This window comes from Apium graveolens, chromosome 11 (assembly GCF_009905375.1).
Source record: "Apium graveolens cultivar Ventura chromosome 11, ASM990537v1, whole genome shotgun sequence".
Lineage (NCBI taxonomy): Eukaryota > Viridiplantae > Streptophyta > Magnoliopsida > Apiales > Apiaceae > Apium > Apium graveolens.
Window position 1 is genome coordinate 153,017,361 of NC_133657.1, and position 24,105 is coordinate 153,041,465.

Genomic DNA, 24,105 nt, shown 5'->3' on the forward strand with positions numbered 1-24,105 from the left:
GCCTCTTGACAATGCTCCCCCCGATCTGGGAATCATCTGATTATCGATTATTGATTTGAAATATTTAATTTAAAAGGAAGAATCTCTTTATAATATGATTATGATTGTAACATAATATAATCCCTCTAAAATTAAATAATATCAAGTAGTAATTGGCCAATGACACAACGAGCTTGTGTCGGTCAAAGCCTTCCAACATGGTAGAAAGTAGTTCTTATTTTTAAATCATTGTCGTTTTGTGCTACAGCCAAGGGCTTTGATTTCGAAATAAGAAATACTTGTCTATTACATAAAGATGTGTACATTGAATTAGAATCTAAAGGTTGTTACGTGCTACAGCCGTGGGCTGTTGGAGACTGATTCAATTATACGAAATATTGGGGTAGACTTGACTTAGAATATTGAGTTTGTCGTACTACAGCCGTGACTCAATTATTCAAGAGGCTAAAGTTTTATTAGGGAATAACTTAAGATGTAATTGACAAGAGTTGTCTGCCTATTGAACATCACATGGCGTTTCGTGCTACAGCCGAGGTTGTGTGATGGAATGTAGGATCCCTATTCCCACTAGCATTATGAATGCTTAATTTTCACTTAGGGGTTGTATAAATTAGATAAACTAGTGGGAGCCACTTATGAATAAAGACCCGATTCATATAGTGTTTTAAAATGAAATTGAATATTTGCTAAGTATTGTTATGTGTTCATCATTTACAGATTTACTATATTCGTTATGTCTTCTGCACTATCACTCCGGAATATACTAGATGCTCACAAGTTGACTGGTTCTAATTTTGCTGACTGGCTTCGAAACTTGAGAATTGTTCTCAGGGTTGAGAAGCTGGAATATATGTTTGACTCACCTAAGCCTACTGAACCTGCTAGCGATGCACATAATGATGAACATGTTGTATATCGTAAGTGGATAGATGATGCAAATGTTGCTCAATGCATCATGCTAGCTTCCATGAATATTGAGCTACAGAAGCAACATGATATGGATGCTCACACTATCCTTATGCATCTACAAGAGTTGTATGATGTGGCAGGGAGGACAGCTCGATATGAGATATCGAAGGAGCTGTTCGGTTGTTGGACAACTTGGTTTTGCCATGGATGGGGAGCTGAGCCAAGACTTGGTCTTGCAATCACTTCTGAGTTCGTTCTCGGAGTTTGTTGTGAACTTTCACATGAATAAGCTGGATGTCAGCCTGCCTGAACTCCACAACATGTTGAAGACTACGGAATCAAATTTTCCCCCTAAGAAGAGTTCTGTTCTTCTAATTGGTGAAGGTTCCAATCCTAAGAAAAGGAAGAAGAACCCTTCCAAGAAGAAGAAAGTAGGTGAGAAAAAGCCGGTTCCACCAAAAGCTGAAGACCCCAAGAGCAAAGCTGTTTGCTTTCACTGTAAAAAGTGAAAGGAATATGTCCTAACTCCAATCATGTATTAGGATTTAGGAATAACTTCCTGTATAATCTGTTTTGATTTCATTGATATTAATAAAAGACTTGTTTTGTTTTTATTACGGGCTTTATCTATTTAAGTGTTTAAATAAGATATACCATAGTTTAGAGTAAAGCTTTTATGGATTATGATGAGATCATAATAGTGAGACCGAAAAGATGATAACTCTAAACTTAAATAGTTCCTGATCATAGGATTACTAACTGGTAATTAATAATCCGCAAAGATCGGTACATATTATGCTTGCTTCATTATGAAGGATGTCTGTTCTCATAGACATTTGTGTGGTGACACTATAGCTAGTATGTAGGTGCTTATTATAGAATAAGTTCACTGAACATGACTCGCACAGCTGAACAACTGATGGAGTTCACTCACGTGTCAGCAGTTATTCACATAGTTATAGTTGTACAAGTATCCTTAGACTTGAGGTCATCATAGTCATCTTGTGTATACTGAACTATGCTTTGGTTTAGTTCTTAGTCTCCAGGGACAATTATTAGGGCTCTACTGGGTATAGAAATTTGTACACGAAGATAGTGTATGATCAATAAAGGATCTACCCCTTCCAGTGAAGGAAGCGAATGTTCAAGACTGATCCACTTATGCTAGTTCAGGAATCTCTGGCCAGAGTGAATGAAATTAGAAAGGAGTTTCTAATTTGCATAGAACTAAGCATAGTAAATGGTAAGCAAGTGATTGAATTAGATAGGCTTGACACGAGATCCATGCCTTGTATTTAATCGGGACATTGTAGGGTAGAAGGAGTTTATTGTACGGTAACTATTCACTGAATAGGTTCTTGGTATTCTAAGCAGTGAATTCATATTATCGAGATAGTCGCGATATGCTGAGAAGTATCCCTCACGATGTAGAATAAATGTGATTAATTAATTAATCATATTTAATAAATTAGAGAATTTATATAAATAATGATAAAATAGTTTTATTATTATTTATTTCTACTATCGGCTTAATATTGAACCTACAGGGTCACACCATAAAAAGAGAATGATTTAATGGTGGAGGAATTAATTAATAATGGCTAATAATTATTTATTTATGAAATAAATAATTAATTGGAAAATTTAATAATTGATTAAATGAGATTTAATTGATTACAAATTAATTAAGAAAAGTTCTTAATATTATTAATTAAGGATTTAATTTTTGGAAATTAAATCAAAAGAGAGAATTATTTCTAAAGTGTTTAGAAAAAGGATTAATAATTAAAAGGTGTTTTAATTATTAATGAGAATAATAAATGAGATAATAATAATATTATTTATGAGAAAATTTCAGCTGAAAATTTTGCCTATAAATATACTATTATAGACCCTATATTTTATTGGAACCCCAAAAACCCAAAAAGTTTGGAAAACCCAATTCTCTCCACCTCCTTCCTCCTCCTTAACATCGTTTTCTTGGTGGATACCGGTGGAGTGCTTCACACTTGAGGAGCAACTGCTAAGGATCTCTGATCGTTGTCTCCGAATTATTTTAAAGGTTAGATTCGATCCCTATATTTTTACCACGATTTATATGCTTTTATTTGGATTTTATATGTGTAAAAGTGTTTTGCCATGCCTCTCTGCGATTAAAAATCCAACAATGGTATCAGAGCACAGGTTGTATGCATATAGATCTGTGGTAAAAATTTCAGAATTTTATGTGCTTGTATGAATTAATTATGATTTTTATAAGTTATATCATGGATTAATTTTGTCTGACGAGAAATCGTTTCTCAGAATAATTTTGAATGTTGATATGAGTTCTACAAGTGTTGTAGATCGTCTGGGTATTTTTTTCATAATTTTATGATTTATAGATTTTTTATTATGAATTTTTGAAGTTGTTGCAATTAAATTCGTAATTAAATAAAGTCATATATATATATAAATAAATTGTTAGTATATATATATTATATATCTGCACTGCTGTGGACTGCTGTACTTTTGTTGATGGCACGGTTAAAGATAGAGAAAGCAAAGGTACAGACGACTGACAGAAACGGCAGGAAGACAGGTACGGCGCGTGCAGCGCAAATGCTGGAAAAATGGTGTCACGTATTCCGGGAATGCGTTACACCCTGTGGCGCATTCACGGAATGCGTTACACCTTTTAATTGGTTAAAAGGGTTGTAACGCATCACCGGAATACGTTACAGGGCTTGTAACGCGTTCCTGTAATGCGTTACAGCCCGACTGTCCAGATTAAAATTGATTTTCTGGGAGTTTCGTAACTCCGTTTTAGGCGTGCAATATACCGTTGGATTCGTTTTTCCGAGAAGGATCTAATGGAGTGATCAATTTTAGTTAATATAAAAGTTTTGAACTGATTATATTCCATGAAGTGTTTTAAAGATGTTTTTGACTGTTTTAATTGCTTTTAAATGCTTCATGTGATACATAGAGATGTATAATGCTTAGACTAATGTGCTAGATGATGTAAAATGCCTACCTTGATGTTTATTCATGTTTATATATGTGATATATGCTTAGTTTATCATGCGATGATAGATTTAGGTAAACTTAAATGAACATAAGGCGTTTGTTAGACAACCTAGTATAGTGAAATTGTTTCATAACCTTAATAATAATATTATGAATACAATCATGAGATTCTTGTGTTTATGAAACACGTAATTGAATATGAATTTTCGATATGAGAGAAAGGATGATTCTGTCAACAACAGATTTTTATCTGTAAGAAAGGGTTATTAGGTGACGCCTCTTGACAATCTGGGAATCATTTGATTATTGATTATTGATTTGAAATATTTAATTTAAAAGGAAGAATTTCTTTATAATATGATTATGATTGTAACGTAATATAATCCCTCTAAAATTAAATAATATCAAGTAGTAATTGGCCAATGACACAACGGCCTTGTGTCGGTCATAGCCTTCCAACATGATAGAAAAGTAGTTCTTATTTTTGAATCATTGTCGGTTCGTGCTACAGCCGAGGGCTTTGATTTCGAAATAAGAAATACTTGTCTATTACACAGAGATGTGTACATTGAATAAGAATCTAAAGGTCGGTACGTGCCACAGCCGTGGGCCTTTTGGGACTGATTCAATTGTACGGAATGTTGGGTTTGACTTGACTTAGAATATTGAGTTTGTCGTGCCACAGCCGAGACTCAATTATTCAAGAGGCTAAAGTTTGATTAGGGAATAACATAAGATGTAATTGACAAGAGTTGTCTACCTATTGAACATTACATGGCGGTTCGTGCTACAGCCGGGGTCGTGTAATAGAATGTAGGATCCCTATTCCCACTAGCATTATGAATGCTTAATTTTTCACGTAGGGGGTTGAATAAATTAGATAAACTAGTGGGAGCCACTTATGAATAAAGACCCGATTCATGTAGTGTTTTAAAATGAAATCGAATATTTGCTAAGTGTTGTTATGTGTTTATGATTTACAGATTTACAATATACATTATGTCTTCTGCACTATCACTCAGGAGCATACTAGATGCTCACAAGTTGACTGGTCCTAATTATGCTGATTGGCTTCAAAACTTGAGAATTGTTCTCAAGATTGAGAAGCTGGAATACGTGATTGACTCACCTAAGCCTACTGAACCTGCTAGTGATGCTCATAATGATGAACATGTTGTGTATCGTAGGTGGATAGATGATGCAAATGTTGCTCAATGCATCATGCTAGCTTCCATGAACATTGAGCTACATAAGCAACATGAGCATATGGATGCTCACACTATCCTCATGCATCTACAAGAGTTGTATGATGTGGCGGGGAGGACAGCTCGATATGAGATATCGAAGGAGTTGTTCAGTTGTAGGATGTCTGAGGGATCATATGTGAATGACCATGTACTTAAGATGATCAATTTGATTGAACATCTTAGACAACTTGGTTTTGCCATGGATGGGGAGCTGAGCCAAGACTTGGTCTTGCAATCGCTTCCGAGTTTGTTCTCGCAGTTTGTTGTGAACTTTCACATGAATATGTTGGATGTCGGCCTGCCTGAACTCCACAACATGTTGAAGACTGCGGAATCGAATTTTCCCCCTAAGAAGAGTTCTGTTTTTCTAATTGGTGAAGGTTCCAATCCTAAGAAAAGGAAGAGGAAATCTTCCAAGAAGAAGAAAGTAGGTGAAGAAAATCCGGTTCCACCAAAAGCTGAAGACCCCAAGAGCAAAGTTGTTTGCTTTCACTGTAACAAGGTGGGGCACTGGAAGAGGAACTGCATGGTTTACCTTGCAGAATTGAAGAAGAAGAAGGGTAGTGAGACTACCGCTTCTGATTCAGGTATGTTCATGATAGAAGTGAATATGTCATTAAAACAAATTTCTACTTGGGTATTAGATACCGCCTGTGGTTCTCAAATCTGCAATTTGTTGCAGGAACCAAGGAGAAGTAGGACTCTTGAGGAAGAGGAGGTGATTCTACTGATGGGAAATGGAGCAAGAGTTGCTGCTGAAGATGTAGAATCATTTCATTTACATATGCCTACGGGCAAGACTATTGTTTTAAATAATTGTTATTTTGTTCCCTCGATTGTGAGGAATATTATTCCCATGTTAGACTTGGCTGGATTTTCATTTATTATTGAGAATAATGAATGTTCTATTATTAGAGATAATATTCTTTATGGACGTGGTGCTTTAAATAATGGTCTGTATATATGTGACATAATTTACTTCAGATTGAACAAACTAATAAAAGAAAAGGGATGATGAAAATCTCACTTTATAGTGGCACTGCAGTCTCCATTTAGTAGACATGGAGAGAGGACTGCAAATTTGCTAGGAATGGTACACACAGATGTATGTGGACCAATGTCTACGCAAGCCATGGGTGGATTTTCATACTTCATTACTTTCATGGATAATAGATCTAGATTGGGATATGTGTTTGATGAAACACAAGTCTGAAGCCTTTGAAAAGTTCAAAGAGTATAAGTATGAAGTGGAGAAACAAACCAAACATAGTATTATAATTCTTCGATTAGATCGAGGTGGTGAATACTTTAATGGAGTGTTTCTAGATTATCTCAAAGTAAATGGTATAGTCTCCCAGTGGACTCCTCCAGATTGGTATCTGAAAGGAGAAATCGAACTTTGTTAGATATAGTTCGGTCCATGATGAGCTATGCAAATCTTCCAGTATTCCTATGGGGTTATGCATTGGAAACCTCAGCATATTTACTGAATATGGTGCCTTCCAAAATCTGTTCCTCAAACTTCGTATGAGATATGGAAAGAAAGGAAACTGAGTCTTAAACACGTTAAGATTTGGGGATGTCCAGCTTATGTCAAATAAGTTGACCCAGATAAGCTGGAATATCGATCCGTAAAATGTAGTTTTGTGGGATATCCTAAAGAGACTTTAGGGTATTACTTTTACACCGATCATCGGGTGTTTGTCTCCAGACATGCTACCTTCTTGGAAAAGGAGTTTATCCTTGAAGGAAACAGTGGGAGAAAAATTGAACTTGATGAAGTTCAAGAAGCACAAACTACTACGGATCAAGTGGAAACACCTGTTTTGACTGAACAACCTTTTGTGGAATAGCCCATTCATAGATCAGGGAGAGTGTCTCGCCAACCTGAGAGGTATTATGGCCTTGTCATTGAGAATGACAATGAGTTGTCGATCATTGATGATGACGACCCTGTAACTTATAATGAGGCTATGAGTAGTATAGACTCAGAGAAATGGCATAGTGCCATGAAATCCAGAATGAAATCTATATATACGGGATACAAAAGAATGATTACAACAGATGGGCTGGGTGGAGACCTTTAAGGCCAGGCTTGTGGTAAAAGAATTCAAACAAAGGCAATGGATTGACTTTGATGAAACCTTTTACCTGTAGCCCTGTTATAATCAGTTCGGATTTTGCTTGCGAATGCTGCTTACTATGACTATGAGATCTGGCATATAGCCTGATGGTTTTCTTTCCAAGGGAAATGAAAACCTAGTGTGTAAGCTACTGCGAACCATATGTAGTTTAAAGCAAGCTTCTCGAAAGATGGAACATTCGTTTTGATGAGACAATCAAAGAGTTTGATTTTATCAAAAACGTAGATGAACCATGCGTCTACAAAAGGATTAGTGGGAGCGCGGTAACATTTCTTGTATTATATTGAAATAGAGTTGACACACATAACAACATAGCAGACCCACTCACAAAGCTACTTTCTGAAAGTCACTTTGATCGTCATAAAGACTAGATGGGTATTAGATACCAGAGTGATTGGCTTTAGTACAAGTGGGAGATTAAAAGGAATATGTCCTAAGTCCAATCATGTATTAGGATTTAGGAATAACTTCCTGTGTAATCTGTTTTGATTTCATTGATATTAATAAAAGACTTGTTTTATTTTTATTACGGGCTTTATCTATTTAAGTGTTTAAATAAGATATACCATAGTTTAGAGTAAAGCTTTTTATGGATTATGATGAGATCATAATAGTGAGACATAAAAGATGATAACTCTAAACTTAAATAGTTCCTGATCATAGGATTACTAACTGGTAATTAATAATCCGCAAAGATCGGTACATACTATGCTTGCTTCATTATGAAGGATGTCTGTTCTCATAGACATTTGTGTGGTGACACTATAGCTAGTATGTAGGTGCTTATTATAGAATAAGTTCACTGAACATGACTCGCACAGCTGAACAACTGATGGAGTTCACTCACGTGTCAGCAGTTGTTCACATAGTGATAGTTGTACAAGTATCCTTAGACTTGAGGTCATCATAGTCATCTTGTGTACACTGAACTATGCTTTGGTTTAGTTCTTAGTCTCCAGGGACAATTATTAGGGCTCTACTGGGTATAGGAATTTGTAAACGAAGATAGTGTATGATCAATAAAGGATCTACCCCTTCCAGTGAAGGAAGCGAATGTTCAAGGCTGATCCACTTATGCTAGTTCAGGAATCTCTGGCCAGAGTGAATGAAATTAGAAAGGAGTTTCTAATTTGCATAGAACTAAGCATAGTAAATGGCAAGTGATTGAATTAGATAGGCTTGACACGAGATCCATGCCTTGTATTTAATCGGGACATTGTAGGGTAGAAGGAGTTTATTGTACGGTAACTATTCACTGAATAGATTCTTGGTATTCTAAGCAGTGAATTCATATTATCCGGATAGTCGCGATATGCTGAGAAGTATCCCTCACGATGTAGAATAAATGTGATTAATTAATTAATCATATTTAATAAATTAGAGAATTTATATAAATAATGATAAAATAGTTTTATTATTATTTATTTCTACTACCGGCTTAATATTGAACCTACAGGGTCACACCATAAAAAGAGAATGATTTAATGGTGGAGAAATTAATTAATAATGGCTAATAATTATTTATTTGTGAAATAAATAATTAATTGGCAAATTTAATAATTGATTAAATGAGATTTAATTGATTATAAATTAATTAAGAAAAGTTCTTAATATTATTAATTAAGGATTTAATTTTTGGAAATTAAATCAAAAGAGAGAATTATTTCTAAAGTGTTTAGAAAAAGGATTAATAATTAAAATGTGTTTTAATTATTAATGAGAATAATAAATGGGATAATAATAATATTATTTATGGGAAAATTTCAGCTGAAAATTTTTCCTATAAATATACTATTATAGACCCTATATTTTATTGGAACCCCAAAAACCCAAAAAGTTTGGAAAACTCAATTCTCTCCACCTCCTTCCTCCTCCTGAACATCGTTTTCTTGGTGGATACCGGTGGAGTGCTTCACACTTGAGGAGCAACTGCTAAGGATCTCTGATCGTTGTCTCCGAATTATTTTAAAGGTTAGATTCGATCCCTATGTTTTTACCACGATTTATATGCTTTTATTTGGATTTTATATGTGTAAAAGTGTTTTGCCATGCCCCGATGCGATTAAAAATCCAACAAAAAGGTGGGGCACTGGAAAAGGAACTGCAAGGTTTACCTTACAGAATTGAAGAAGAAGAAGGGTAGTGAGACTACCGCTTCTGATTCATGTATGTTCATGATCGAAGTTAATATGTCACTAAGTAAAATTTCTACTTGGGTATTAGATACCGCCTGTGGTTCTCATATTTACAATTCGTTGCAGGGACTAAGGAGAAGTAGGACTCTTGAAGAAGAGGAGGTGATTCTACGGATGGGAAATGGAGCAAGAGTTGCTGCTGAAGCTGTAGGATCATTTCATTTACATATGCCTACGGGCAAGACTATTGTTCTAAATAATTGTTATTTTGTTCCCTCGATTGTAAGGAATATTATTTCTATTCCATGTTAGACTTGGATGGATTTTCATTTGTTATTTAGAATAATAAATGTTCAATTCTTAGAGATAACGTTCTTTATGGAAGTGGTATTTTAAACAATGGTCTGTATGTATGTGACGTAGAGCATAATTTACTACAAATTGAACATACTAATAAAAGAAAAAGGGATGATGAAAATCTCACTTTCTTGTGACACTGCGGACTTGGTCATATTAGTGAAAATAGTCTGTGGACATTACATAAGGAAGGGTTACTTGGCCCCTTTTGATTTTGAATCATATCCTACATCCTAGTCTTGTCTATTGGGTAAAATGACCAAATCTCCATTTAGTGGACATGGAGAGAGGGCTGCAGATATGCTAGGATTGGTACACACAGATGTATGTGGACCAATGTCTACGCAAGACATGAGTGGATTTTCATACTTCATTGCTTTAATAGATGATCGATCTAGATTCATATATGTGTATTTGATGAAACACAAGTCTGAAGCCTTTGAAAAGTTCAAAGAATATAAGTATGAAGTGGAGAAATAAACCAAACATAGTATTATAACTCTTCGATCAGATCGAGGTGGTGAATACTTGAATGGAGAGTTTCTAGCATATCTCAAAGAAAATGGTATAGTCTCCCAGTGGACTCCTCCATATACTCCACAGTTGAATGGGGTATCTGAAAGGAGAAATCGAACTTTGTTAGACATGGTTCGGTCCATGATGAGCTATGCAAATCTTCCAGTATTCCTAAGGGGTTATGCATTGGAAACCTCAGCATATTTACTGAATAAGGTACCTTCCAAATCTGTTCCTCAAACTTCATGTGAGATATGGAAAGAAAGGAAACCGAGTCTTAAACACGTTAAGATTTGGGGATGTCCAGCTTATGTCAAGAAAGTTGACCCAGATAAGCTGGAATCTCGATCCGTAAAATGTAATCTTGTGGGATATCCTAAATAGACTTTAGGGTATTACTTTTACACCGATCATCGGGTGTTTGTCTCCAGACATGATACCTTCTTGGAAAAATAGTTTATCCTTGAAGGAAACAGTGGGAGCAAAATTGAACTTGATGAAGTTCAAGAAGCACAAACTACTACGGATCAAGTGGAAACACCTGTTCAGACTGAAAAACCTTCTGTGGAACAGCCCATTCGTAGGTCAGGGAGAGTGTCTCGCCAACCTGAGAGGTATTATGGCCTTGTCATTGAGAATGAAAATGAGTTGTCAATCATTGATGATGACGACCTTGTGACCTATAATGAGGCTATGAGTAGTGTTGACTCAGAGAAATGGCATAGTGCCATGAAATCCGAAATGGAATCTATGTATACCAACCAAGTATGGACTCTGGTTGAGGCGCCTGAAGGTGTTAAGCCTATTGGGTGCAAGTGGGTATACAAAAGAAAGATTGGAGCAGATGGGCAGGTGGAGACCTATAAGGCCAGGCTCGTGGAAAAATGATTCAAACAAAGGCAAGGAATTGACTTTGATGAAACTTTTTTGCCTGTAGCCCTATTAAAATCAATTTAGATTTTGCTTGCGATTGCTGCTTACTACGACTATGAGATCTGACAAATGGACGTGAAAATGACCTTCCTTAATGGGAAACTTGAAGACGAAGTGTATATGACACATCCAGAGGTTTTCTTTCCAAGGGAAATGAACACCTAGTGTGTAAGCTGTTGCGAACCATATATGATTTAAAGCAAGTTTCTCATAGATGGAACATCCATTTTGATGAGACAATCAAAGAGTTTGGTTTTATCAAAAACATAGATGGACCATGTGTCTACAAAAAGGTTAGTGGGAGCGCGGTAACATTTCTTGTATTGTATTGAAAGAGGAGACGTCAAGAGAGTTGACACACATAACAACGTAGCAGACCCACTCACAAAGCCACTTTCTCAAAGTCACTTTGATCGTCATAAATATAAGATGGGTATTAGATAACAGAGTGATTGACTTTAGTACAAGTGGGAGACTGAAAGAGATGTGTCCTAAGTCCAATCATGTATGATGATTTAGGAATAACTTTTATGTAATCTGTTTTGATTTCATTAAAATTAATAAAAGACTTGTTTTGGTTTTATTGCGGGCTTTATCTATTTAAGTGTTTAAATAAGATAGACCATAGTTTAGAGTAAAGCTTTTTATGGATTATGAAGAGATCATAATAATGAGACCTAAAAGACGATAACTCTAAACTTAAATATTTCCTGGTCGTAGGATTACTAACTGGTAATTAGTAATCCGCAAAGATCGGTACATACTATGCTTGCTTCAGTTTGAAGGATGTTTGTTCTCATAGACATTTGTGTGGTGACACTATAGCTAGTATGTAGGTGCTTATTATAGAATAAGTTCACTGAACATGACTCACACAGCTAAACAACTAATGGAGTTCACTCACGTGTCAGCAGTTGTTCACATAGTGATAGTTGTACGAGTATCCTTAGACTTGAGGTCATCATAGTCATCTTGTGTACACTGAACTATGCTTTGGTTTAGTTCTTAGTCTCCAGGGACAATTATAAGGGCTCTACTGGGTATATGAATTTGTACACGAAGATAGTGTATGATCAATAAAGGATCTACCCCTTCCAGTGAAGGAAGAGAATGTTCAATGCTGATCCACTTATGCTAGTTCAGGAATCTCTGGCCAGAGTGAATGAAATTAGAAATGAGTTTCTAATTTATATTAAATAGAACTAAGCATAGTGAATGGAAAAGCAAATGATTAAATAAGATAGGCTTGACACAAGTTCCATGCCTTGTATTTAATCGTGACATTGCAGGGTAGAAGGAATTGATTTTACGGTAACTATTCACTGAATGGGTTCTTGGTATTTTAAGCAGTGAATTTGTATTATCCGGATAGTCGCGATATGCTGAGAAGTATCCCTCACGATGTAGAATAAATATGATTAATTAATTAATCATATTTAATGAATTAGAGAATTTTTATAAATAATGATAAAATAGTTTTATTATTATTTATTTCTATTACCGGCTTAATATTGAACCTACAGGGTCACACCATAAAAGAGAATGATTTAATGGTGGAAGAATTAATTAATAATGGCTGATAATTATTTATTTATGAAATAAATAATTAATTAGCAAATTTAATAATTGATTAAATAAGATTTAATTAATTATAAATTAATTAAGAAAATTTCTTAATATTATTAATTAAGAATTTAATTTTGGGAATTAAATCAAGCGAGAGAATTATTTTTCTAAAGTGTATAGAAAAGGGATTAATGATTAAAAGGTGTTTTAATTATTAGTTAATTGGTTAATAAGAATAATCAATTAAAGGGTTAATAATAATAATATTTTATGGAAAATTTTCAGCTGAAAATTTTGCCTATAAATATACTATTATAAACCTTATTTGCCTTAACCCAAATAATTAACCCTAATTCTAAAGTAGAACAAGAGGGAGACAACTAATTCTCTCAACCTCTTCCTCCTCCATCACATTGTACTCTTGGTGGATACCGGTGGAGTGCTTCACACTTGAGGAGCAACTGCTAGGAATTTCCGTTCATCGTTCTTGGATCGCTATTAAAGACCTCCATCTTTTCATTAACGTAAAGCTTCTTAAGGTAAACATACTGAACTACGAATTAAATATTATTTTTCACATGGATCCTGCGGAGGGTTTTCGTTTTTTTTAAGATTTAAATTTATGTTTTCGTTGCGGTTATGTGCTAAAACCCTTCACTTCCTTGAGATAGCCATTTAAAAAAGCGCTCTTGGCGTTCATCTGGTAGAGCTTGAACTTCTTGTGAGCTGCAAAAGCCATTAAGATTCGAATAGCTTCTAATCGAGCTACTGGAGCATATGTCTCATCGTAATCGATTCCTTCCTGCTGGTTGTATCCCTGAGCAACCAAACGAGCTTTGTTGCGAATAATGTTGTCGTCTTCATCCTTCTTATTCTTGAAAACCCAGCGAGTACCAATGATCTTGGCATCCCGAGGAGGTGGGTCGAGTTCCCAAACATCACAACGCTCGAACTGATTAAGTTCTTCCTGCATAGCAACTGACCAGTGTTCATCTGCCACTGCTTCTTGAGCGTTCTTCGGTTCGAACTCAGCAACAAAAGCACAGAATGCACACAGATTGTGAAATCTGCTTCGAGTAGAAATCCCTTGATCTAAATCAGTAAAAATATTATCAGGTGGATGATTCTTCACAGTCCTAGAAGACTTAGGAAGTTGAATATTACTCATCTCTTCCTCATTAGAATTGTCTGCCTGGAAATGAATAGGAGTTATCCCATTCAAAAAAGACTGCCTCATTTCCGCTTGTGAAGATTTATCCAGAGGAGTAACAGAATTCACATTTGACACACTATCAGGAGTCTTGGGAGAGCCAGAAGATTCATCTGAAGCTTGAATAGATCCTGAAAAGTTATCAGAAGACTGAGATGGACCTGGCGAATCTTGACTGCTTGATTTGTCAGAATGAGACTGTCTCATTTGGGAATGAGACGGTAGATCCGTAGTGTCTTCATCAATCAAAGATATATTCCTTGAGGATTCATTGAAAGCAATATTGATGGATTCTTTTACTTTGTTCTTGACAGAATTATAAACACGATAAACTTTGCTTGTTGTAGAATATCCCAAGAAAATTCCTTCCGTAGATTTTGCATCGAACTTGCCTCAATTATTTTGAGTATCTAAGATAAAACACTTTGAACCAAATACTCGAAAATAACTAATGTTAGGAGTCCTTTTCTTAAGCAATTCATACGGAGTTTTAAGCAAAATAGGGTGAATAAGTACTCTATTTAAAACATATCAGGAAGTGTGTACCGCTTCAGCCCAAAATTTTCTTGGAAGCTTACTCTCATGTAGTAGAGTTCTGGCAGTTTCCTGTAATGCTCTATTCTTGTGTTCCACTACTCCGTTCTGCTGAGGAGTTCGAGGAGCTGAGAATTTATGAGTGATTCCTCTCGTTTTGCAGAAGGTGATAAAATCCTTCTCGAATTCACCTCCATGGTCACTACAGATAGTCTTGAGCTTATATGAATACTTAGTCTCAAGGTTAGTAATAAGATCCTTAAACTCAACAAAAGCTTCATCCTTAGTACGCAAAAATAGTACCCAAGTAAAGCGAGAATAATCATCAACTATAACAAAAGCATAATTCTTACCTCCCAAACTTACATACCTTTCTGGACCAAAAAGATCTAGATGAAGAAGCTGCAAAGGGTCAGTTGTTGACACACGATTCTTAGCAGTGAAAGATGTCTTTACCTGTTTTTCTAGCTGACATACTGTGCAAGGTTCAACCTTCTTGAATTTCAGCTTGGGTAGACCTCGTACCAGATCATGAGAAGATATCTTCCGAAGAAGATCCATGTGAACATGACCTAGACGTCGATGCCAAAGATTCTGCTGATCTTGAACAGTAGCAAGACAGATTTCCTCCTGCTATTCATCAAAATCTAACACGAAAATATTTCCTTTCCTTTTGGCAACTAAAGCAAACTCGTTACTCTTAGTACTAATATAACATACATCTTTATCGAACTTAACCTTATGACCAGCATCAGTAAGTTGACTTAAACTAATAAAATTATATTTCAAACCATCAACTAAACGAACGTTAGAAATAGCAAACCTGTCATTACCAATGGTGCCTTTACCAATAATTCTGACGGTGTTTGAATCTCCAAGAGTAACTAAGCCACCTTCCTTGGAAACTAGAGATAGAAACTTGGATTTATCACCTGTCATATGACGTGAACAACCACTGTCGATGATCCATTTATTTTGCGGAACATGGACCTTCAAGCAAACCTGCAAAAATTGCTTTATCTTTTAAGTACCCACTTAACCTTGGGTCCTGGTTGGTTAGTATCATAAATCGTATATAAATGTCTATCTGATTTCTTAATCCACATCTGAACAATATTAACAGATGTATTAGCAGATTTATATCTAGCAGACGATTTATAAGATGAGTTAGAGGAGTGACCCTTGATACCACATAATCTAGATTCAGATGTAGGATGACCAGTTTTGCCACAATCTCGACATTTCTCATAAGGCATCTTATACTTCATAGGAGCTCGCTTGTAACCTCCTTGAAATGCACGTTTCTTGATTGATTCACATCCTAAACCTCCTTTATCAAGAGAAGATTTTTGTTCACCAAAAAGAGTATTCAAAGTTCCTTCTCCATGAAATCATTTCGCTAAATCCTTTTCAAGCTGTGCCACTTTCTGCTTTAATTCCGGAACCAGGGGATCAGGAGCACTGTCTCTTTTGACAGTTTCTGGATCAACAGAGATTGACTCTTTCTTCAAAGCTTCAAGACAGAAATCTTTCATCTCAATCTCATTTTTGAGATATTGATTTTATTCAGTAAGTTTTGAAACCCTTTCAAGCAAAGATTTGTTTTCAGCAACCAAGGCTTCATCCTTCATGGGGTCATCCATTTCACTAAGAACTTCACTTAATGCTTGTTTTAAATAAGCATTCTTTTCTTTTAGCTTCTTAACCTGGACCTGCAGATTTAACATCGATGAAGATATATTTGAATTATACTTTATATTTTGTACCTCATCATTGTCACTGGAGTTGTCCTCAAGTCCTGCAAAGCAAAGTTGAGCAACTTCATCGTCTGAATCAATCTCCACGTCAGATTCATCATCACTCCAAGTAATTAATGCCTTCTTTTTGTTCTTCAGCTTGTAGCAGTCCTTTTTGAAGTGCCATTTCTTTCCACACTCAAAACAAGTATCCTTGCTTTGATTTGTCTTATTCTCCTTGCTCGGATTAGATTTGAAGTCCTTCTTTGGAAACTGTGACTTCATAGGTCGTTTGGAGGCATTCCGTTTGGCAAGAAATTTATGAAACTTCTTTGTTAGAAGAGCAATCTCTTCATCAGAATCATCAGGAGATTCGTCTGCATCTGTATTAAGTGCAAGAGTTTTCTTACGAGGAGCTTCATCTTCTTCATCATATCTGCGTAGCTGATTTTCGAATTCTTTCAATTCACTGAACAGTGTTAGAGTGTCCATAGTCGAAAGCAGTGTTGAATCCTGCAGAATGGCAACCTTTGGAGCAAACTTCTTTGGCATTGCTCTGAGGATTTTCCTATTGATCTCAGATTGAGGAATGATCCTTTCCAGAAGTGAGATAGAGTTCATCAATGTAAGGAATCTCCCTTGAGCATCTCGCACGCTTTCATCTCTTTCCAACCTGAAACCTTCATAGTCACTCATGAGCATACTTAATTTTACTTCACGTACCTTAAACGTGCCTTCGTGACTGACTTTGATCGTATCCCAGATCTGTTTGGCAGTAGTACATGCTAATACTTTTCTTAATTCTGTAGCTACCATGCCATTGAGAAGTGAGTTCATACCTTTAACATTGGAGTTCATTGCATTCACTTCTTCTAAAGAGAGATCCTTGAGGGATTTTGGCTTCCCTTCTTTCATAGAAGTTGTAAAACTATTTTCTACAGCATCCCATTCGAATGCATCATGGTGGAGAAAGATTTTCATCCGGAACTTCCAGTCATTTTAGTTTTCAGCACCATGAAGCAGTGGTGGATAATTGTTTGAATACCTATCTGGTTGAGCCATGGATCGCTAGCAAAATAAACACTAAAAAGAGAACTAAATGCACCTGCTCTGATACCAAATGAAATTTGATGGCTCGATAGATAATATAATATTCTAACTGTCAAGGCAAATGGGATAGTCTCTTATGCAAATGGGACAGACCCTTTACAAATGAGACAATGAATGGGACAGTCTCAATTAACTGCAGAATGAAAATAACAGAGATGAATATGCAGAATACTGAAAACTTAATAAGTAAAAACACCGGAAGTTTTCACTTGGTTCGGCCCCTACACCTAGTCTATGGCCTACATCCAAGTCCCTATGCCAACTAGCATAGAGAATGTATTATATCCACTTAAAACAAAGTACTTACAAACTTTCCTTGATTACAAGTTTTGCCCACTTGAAAGAAACCTTTCCCTAGCACACAACTACCTAACACACAGCTACTTAGCACACAGCTACTTGGCCTTCCTCTTGTAATCAAACTCCCACAACCCGGGACAAATGATACAATACACCTTTCAGATACAAGAATAAAATATGGAAGATTACAACTCAAACTAGGTTCTTGTTTAACTGAATGTATATCTCGAGTATAAAGAATAAGAAGGTGTTTTCAGATGATAAAAGATTGACGTGAAAGCATTAGCCACAAATCTAAAATAGTGAGTTGTATTTATAGGCAAAGTTCTAACAGATTGATTTTCAAACAAAGGATAAGATAGATAAGATTTGAAAGCAAGTTTGTTTGAAAATAAATGAATGAATACTTGAGAAACTAATCTGTTAGTTGTTGAAAAAGATAAACCAAGTAAAATATAAGTTTTAAATAATTCAAACTTGGTTTATAAAATAGAGTTTGTTTGAGATAAGTTTTATCCAGTTAAACAAGATATACACAAACCCTAACAACCTAAACCTGCAAGATATAATCCTGAAAAATCTGAACAAGCTGCAGTCTGATAAGCATTACTATGATCTCGGATGTTTCCAATCTGTTTTCTACATTCTGTTGCTGAGAATCCTTATCATCATAAATACGTCAATTAACATTCTCCCCCTTTTATGATGATGACAAAGAAAGCATAAATGCTCCCCCTATCAAAAATACTAAAGGCCTATAAAACAGAGTTAGATACAACGGAATATAATGCAACAGATATGCGAATGAAGCAATATAAATGAGACAATCAAAAGATAGATGAGACATTCAAAAGATATAAACCTCAAAAAGAAACAGTCTCAAATAAATCAGTATAAGAACAACCCACCCATACAACCAGGGTGTCTAGTTGTCTTAACATTCAAACATAAAAACATCCATATCTATCAAAGTTTTAAAGCATCATAAGCACATCAGGAACAAACATAGTCTTAAACAAATAACCAACAAACTTAACAAACTTAAAGACAACTTAAAAACAAGAAACTTCTCCCCCTTCATCATAAAAGGGCCTCAATCAGAATCATCATCAATGTCAACAGGAGCCTTGCCTTTCCCTTTTCCTGAACCAGAAGCCTTGTTCTTGGATGAAGGATACACCGGAGCAGAACCATATTCCGAGAAAAGCTTGTCAAACGCATCCTGAGCTGGTGCCTTGCCATCTCGGTCCCGAAGCCAGTCGAAAATCTTTTCTTTGTATTTTTCCCTTGACAAGCCAAAAACAGAAGGTGGAGGGATGGCAGGAAGGGGCAAAGGAGCTGTAATCTCTTCCGAAGTACAATCGCCTATCCAGTCACGCTTCTTATGCCAGTACATTTTGCTCTTATCCTGCATAGCCAAAATTTTAAAAATAGCCACTGATATAACCAAAATTTTAAAAATAAAAATTTTATTTGATATGCTATTGCAGTTGACCTAATTTTTTTTGATTCAGCTCTGCTCGACTCAATTTTTTTCGCAAATAAGCTCGTGTTCGGTTTATTAGTTAATGAGTTCGAGTTCAAACACGATATTTGTTCGATAAAAAGGTTTAATTCAGCTCAGTTCAGCAAAAAAAATAAAATTCAATTTTATTCAAGCAAAATTCGACTCGACTCGACTCGACTCGACTTTATTGATGAACAACTTATCGCCGCTCCCTGTCCCACCCTCCGCCTCCAACTTGGGGGCCTATTAAGTCAATGGCCAAATCATTCCCCCCTCTGGGACTATTTATTTGTTGTTAAATTCACCTTCCCAGAAAGGAGGAAGGATAACCAATGATCAATCTTAAAGTAGCTTCCTCTTATAAACAAATTGTTGTCTACTTTTGAAATTATTGACAAAATCGTTTTTCGCTCCTTTTACCGAATATTAATAATTCAAAATTTATTAAAAATAGACTGAGCGTGTAGTATATGTAATTAAAAAAACTTTATTAATATCTTAAAAATATATGTAAAATTAAGATCAAAATCATGTGCGGCTGAAGTTAACTTTTTGCACATCATTTTGGTTAATAATTTGATTGATTGATTTTTTGAGAACCTTAATTTTTTATTTTAATCGGCAAGAATATATATCTTAATTTTACAAAAGATACAAAATCGTCCAACCTCCTCCTGCAACCTTATGAGTGATAAGTTACTTATATTATAAACAAGATTTTCTTCTATTCCACATTCAATTTATATACATCTGTGGGGAAGATTAATTTTGTCTAATAGAAACATAATTATTACAATTCATAATTGAATGGCATCAACTTAAAGTATAACATTGTATTAGCTACACACATAATAATATCAATCATATGGCAGTACCAGAATCCTGAGAAACGAATATTACAAACAAATATATCAAGTAGCAGCCCACGGTGGCCAGATTATCAAGTACTCAGCACGGTGGCATGTCTGGTGGCCGAGGTAAGATTCGGCTTTCTGGGCTATTTCCGTTCTTTACTATAAACACCATGTTCATCCCCCATGAAAGGTGACGCTCTAAATGACAATGCAAAAACCATACTCCTGAAATAATATATATATATATTGAAACAAAACAAATGAGTGAATACGTGACTATAGTTTCATAAAAGTGCATGTGCACGAGCACAAGGCTCTTGGCTTAAGTATCGTCGTACCTGGGTTTTTGGCCTTGAATCTTACAGCAGCCCAGCCATTTCTAGGAACGACGACTGTGTTGCGCATAGGTGGATCAACAAGATTATAGTACAAAGGGTCCCTGTTCTTGTCAAAATTGCCAAAACCATATCCAACAATATAGAAACTGTAGCCATGTAAATGCATAGGATGATCAATGGCGGAACCTACCTGATTTGTCCCTTGAAAAACCAGCTCCACTGTTGAATTATAACGTAGTACATTTACTTTTGTCCCTCTCTTTGCTACGTTAAAATTCAGAGGCACATAATCAGATGTATAATTAAACATCAAAGGTGAAATATCAGGAAAACCAGTCCTGTACACTCCATTGATGCGATAATAGTAAGCCTCAAGTATATCAATAGATGGATTCGTGAAACTTATGTTGTTGACACTCGCAGCCAAATGCGTTCCATTAGGTCCTTGACAACGTGTGTTAGGACAAGGTTGCGCGTTTATAGAAACAGTGAAGAACAATTTGGTACTAATTTGATTTGGTAAGTAAATAGGATGTTCTTCACTGGCCAAGCTTCTTAGTGCACCAAGGACACTAAAAGCAGCATTTGTATCATTGTAATAAGGAAGATAAGGCAAATTTACAGGCTGATTTTGATTATCATTGTACTGTAAAATTGCTGTGGTAGTTGTATTATCAAAAGGAATAACAGGATTAGAAGAGTATGCTCTTGCCGCCATATAATACTGATCAGGCTTTTGGTCTGCGTGTAACAAAACATCTAGCGTTTGGCCCGGGGCTATGACCATGTATTCTCTTGTTAATGGTTTGGTGTATGAGGCATCCGCTCCCACAGCAGTTAGATTATGACCAGCAATCGCGAAAAACATGATCTCGTTCATCACAGCGTTGATTATACGCAGGAGATAAGTCTTTCCATACTCTACATTCAGTTTGTATGTACCTGCATATGCAAATTACTTGGTAGTTAAAAATACAAAAAAAAAAAACAACAATTGATAGTGAAGTATGAGCAAACAATGACAAGTCAGTGTTTTCACCTACCCTGCTTTGAGCATGGATACAAATCTCCAGGTTGTCCATTTATAAGAAATGAATCCGAAATGTTTGGAGCACCTCCAGACACAATAAATTCCTCGAGCACCTTTGTCACATTTTGCTTCCACCATTGTCCTAATTGCACCAATCATTAGAAATTAATCAATTGTTCAAGAAATTCAAGAGTTCCATTTAAGACAAGAAAGGAAGTTTTTCCGTTTAATTTAACAATATGTACCTAAGATGATGGGGACATCTTTATAAGGTGTTGGGAAGGGATAGTTGGAGCCAAGTTTGGGGTAAATTTGAATAGAGCCATGGACAGTAGCTCTTGCCCAGTCATTATGAGCGTGCCACCATAAGGTACCTTCCTCCTCAGATAATATTATTCTCTGCGTGAAAGACGCCCCTGGCTGAATCGGACATTGTGTGATGTAAACCGGACCATCAGACCATGGATTGCGTGGTTGCTTTACTCCATGCCTGCAGTATCCATTTCCACAAACACATGCATTATTCATTAGTATGTGCTTGTACTTAGAAAATATATGTCGAATACGAAACCTGAAATGTACCAATGAATCGTAATGTTGTGTTTCGCGTGGTTATGAACATTGATGATAACAGTGTCTCCCTTGCGAGCATACACAGTTGGCCCCGGAAATTGTCCATTTACTGTCAAGATCGGCTTTGTTTCACAAAGCCTCGTGTAGTTTGCTTCTCTCACCTACATTTCATATAGATATGAGTATGCATGCACATGATATTAACCTCAAGATATGCAGAAATGCAGAACTATCATAAAATTTTACCTCGAAGTCGTAGTGACCATGTTCTCCCCAAGCCTGAGACTGGATGAGCGAACTAAATATTGACAGAGCAAATACAGAGATGAAAATGGTAAGCTTGTTAATATTGAGCATGACTTGAGCGAAAGAGAGATTATTTGTTGCTTTCCTTGTAAACCTAATTATAGCTGCAGTTCATGACTTCATATTTATAGTGATAAAAAAGAGTAAGGAGATAACTAAACGGAATAGGCTATTGACTTATTGTGCACCAACTACTAAACCGTTAGTATGGTAAAGCCTATAAATTAAATTTATGTAATTTTCAGGTGTCACTCACCCCCTTCCCGAATTCGGTTAAATTTAATCCAATCGCCATGGATCAATTATTTGTCTGTATATTTTTATGTATTTCAACCGTCCATAATTTATTGTCTTTCCGACTTTTAAATAATCAAATTAATCATAATTGGACTAATATTTATAAATATATTTTGATGAAAAAAGTAAAAGAAAATTATTTGAAAATACATCTAATCTTTCTATCATATGTAATTTTCATTTTTTAAAATTAAATATTACATTTAATCTTTCAATAAAAAATTAACCGATTTAACCACTAAAAACTTAAACCGGAGAATTAGATAGGGGCGCAAGGAATTTGTGTTTTAATTTGGTTGTCGGTTTTAATTAATACTTTTCATTAATAGGAATATTTATCTTATTTACGTTATCTTATTCTCTCTTTTTTTTAACCTAGAGTCTTTAGGCTAACCGTTCAAAATTATAGAAAAATTCTCATACGTCTTAACATAATTAGATTAGTACTTTTTTGTGTGTAATTTCATTTTCAGCGGCTAAGCTACTTGATTATATTAATTAATGCCCTCCCAATTTTCATCATAACAAAACAGTAGTGAACATATATATCAGATTAGTACCACCACATAATAAAGTTTCTAGACTGCTAAAAATTACTACTACAACCGTCTACTAATTACGTGCAGATTAGTAATAATTATGTTCCTGATTATGATTATTCTTATTTCTAATCTGTCATCTTTTCATCTTGACAACAAAATATATAGTAAATGGTCACTTAAACACGCTAATGATAGCTTCAACATATTGGCCCAGAGATTAATAAGATGTTTAGTGACATTAAGCACGCAAATTAACGAGTGCACGACACTTGCAATAACTGCGACCAAATGGAGATGCATGGTTCCTATAGTACGCAAATTCTATATGCAATTCTCTTGTACATTGGTATAATATGAGTTATATTGTGAAATTTAATAATGTTAAGAAATCGAAAATATTTAGGTGAAAGTTTATGCTTTAGTTTAGTGTGAATGCATATGCACGTGTAGCTAATAAAAATTTTATATTTAATATTTTGTAACTATTTTAAGAATTAATTTTATACATGACTAGTATTTTCATGTTAAGTAATTGCAAAGTAAAAAGAATGCCAAGGGTAAATCCTGTTAATAGGCAAAAATTGCTGAGATTTACAAGATCGAGGGCACCTTGGAAGCCATCATGAAAACCGAATGTTTATGGGTTAAGTATTCAAAATCTAATTGCTTAGGGCAACATTGATTACATTCGCTTCATCATTTGTTATGATCATTACAATAAAAGCTAAGACAGTTTGCAAGAATTGCCGAGTATGTATATATTCATTTTGAGAAGAACTTGCGGGTTAGGGTGCTTGATATTGACACATCAAATCGACTCCATAAAGGGTATGTTTGCCGAAACTTTAGAAAAAAATTATATTATTAAATCTATTATACATTATCTGCTGTACAAAGAGTCCGACTCTCCTACAAGTCCTGCACATCAAGATTACAAACCATTTCCTAGATA

The 24,105-nt window shown here is 35.4% G+C and overlaps 1 protein-coding gene across 1 annotated transcript; it reads right to left on the bottom strand.

Annotated features, from left to right (window-relative positions):
- Positions 1-20,016: 20,016 nt before the first annotated feature.
- Positions 20,017-22,420, bottom strand: LOC141698530 (laccase-15-like). Its single transcript, XM_074503236.1, has 6 exons — positions 22,255-22,420; positions 22,018-22,169; positions 21,681-21,925; positions 21,449-21,577; positions 20,406-21,347; positions 20,017-20,292 (listed from the first exon to the last, which is right to left on the bottom strand). Exons 1-6 carry the CDS (start codon positions 22,363-22,365, stop codon positions 20,162-20,164), a joined length of 1,710 nt encoding a protein of 569 aa, XP_074359337.1. The 5' UTR covers positions 22,366-22,420; the 3' UTR covers positions 20,017-20,161.
- Positions 22,421-24,105: the final 1,685 nt, after the last annotated feature.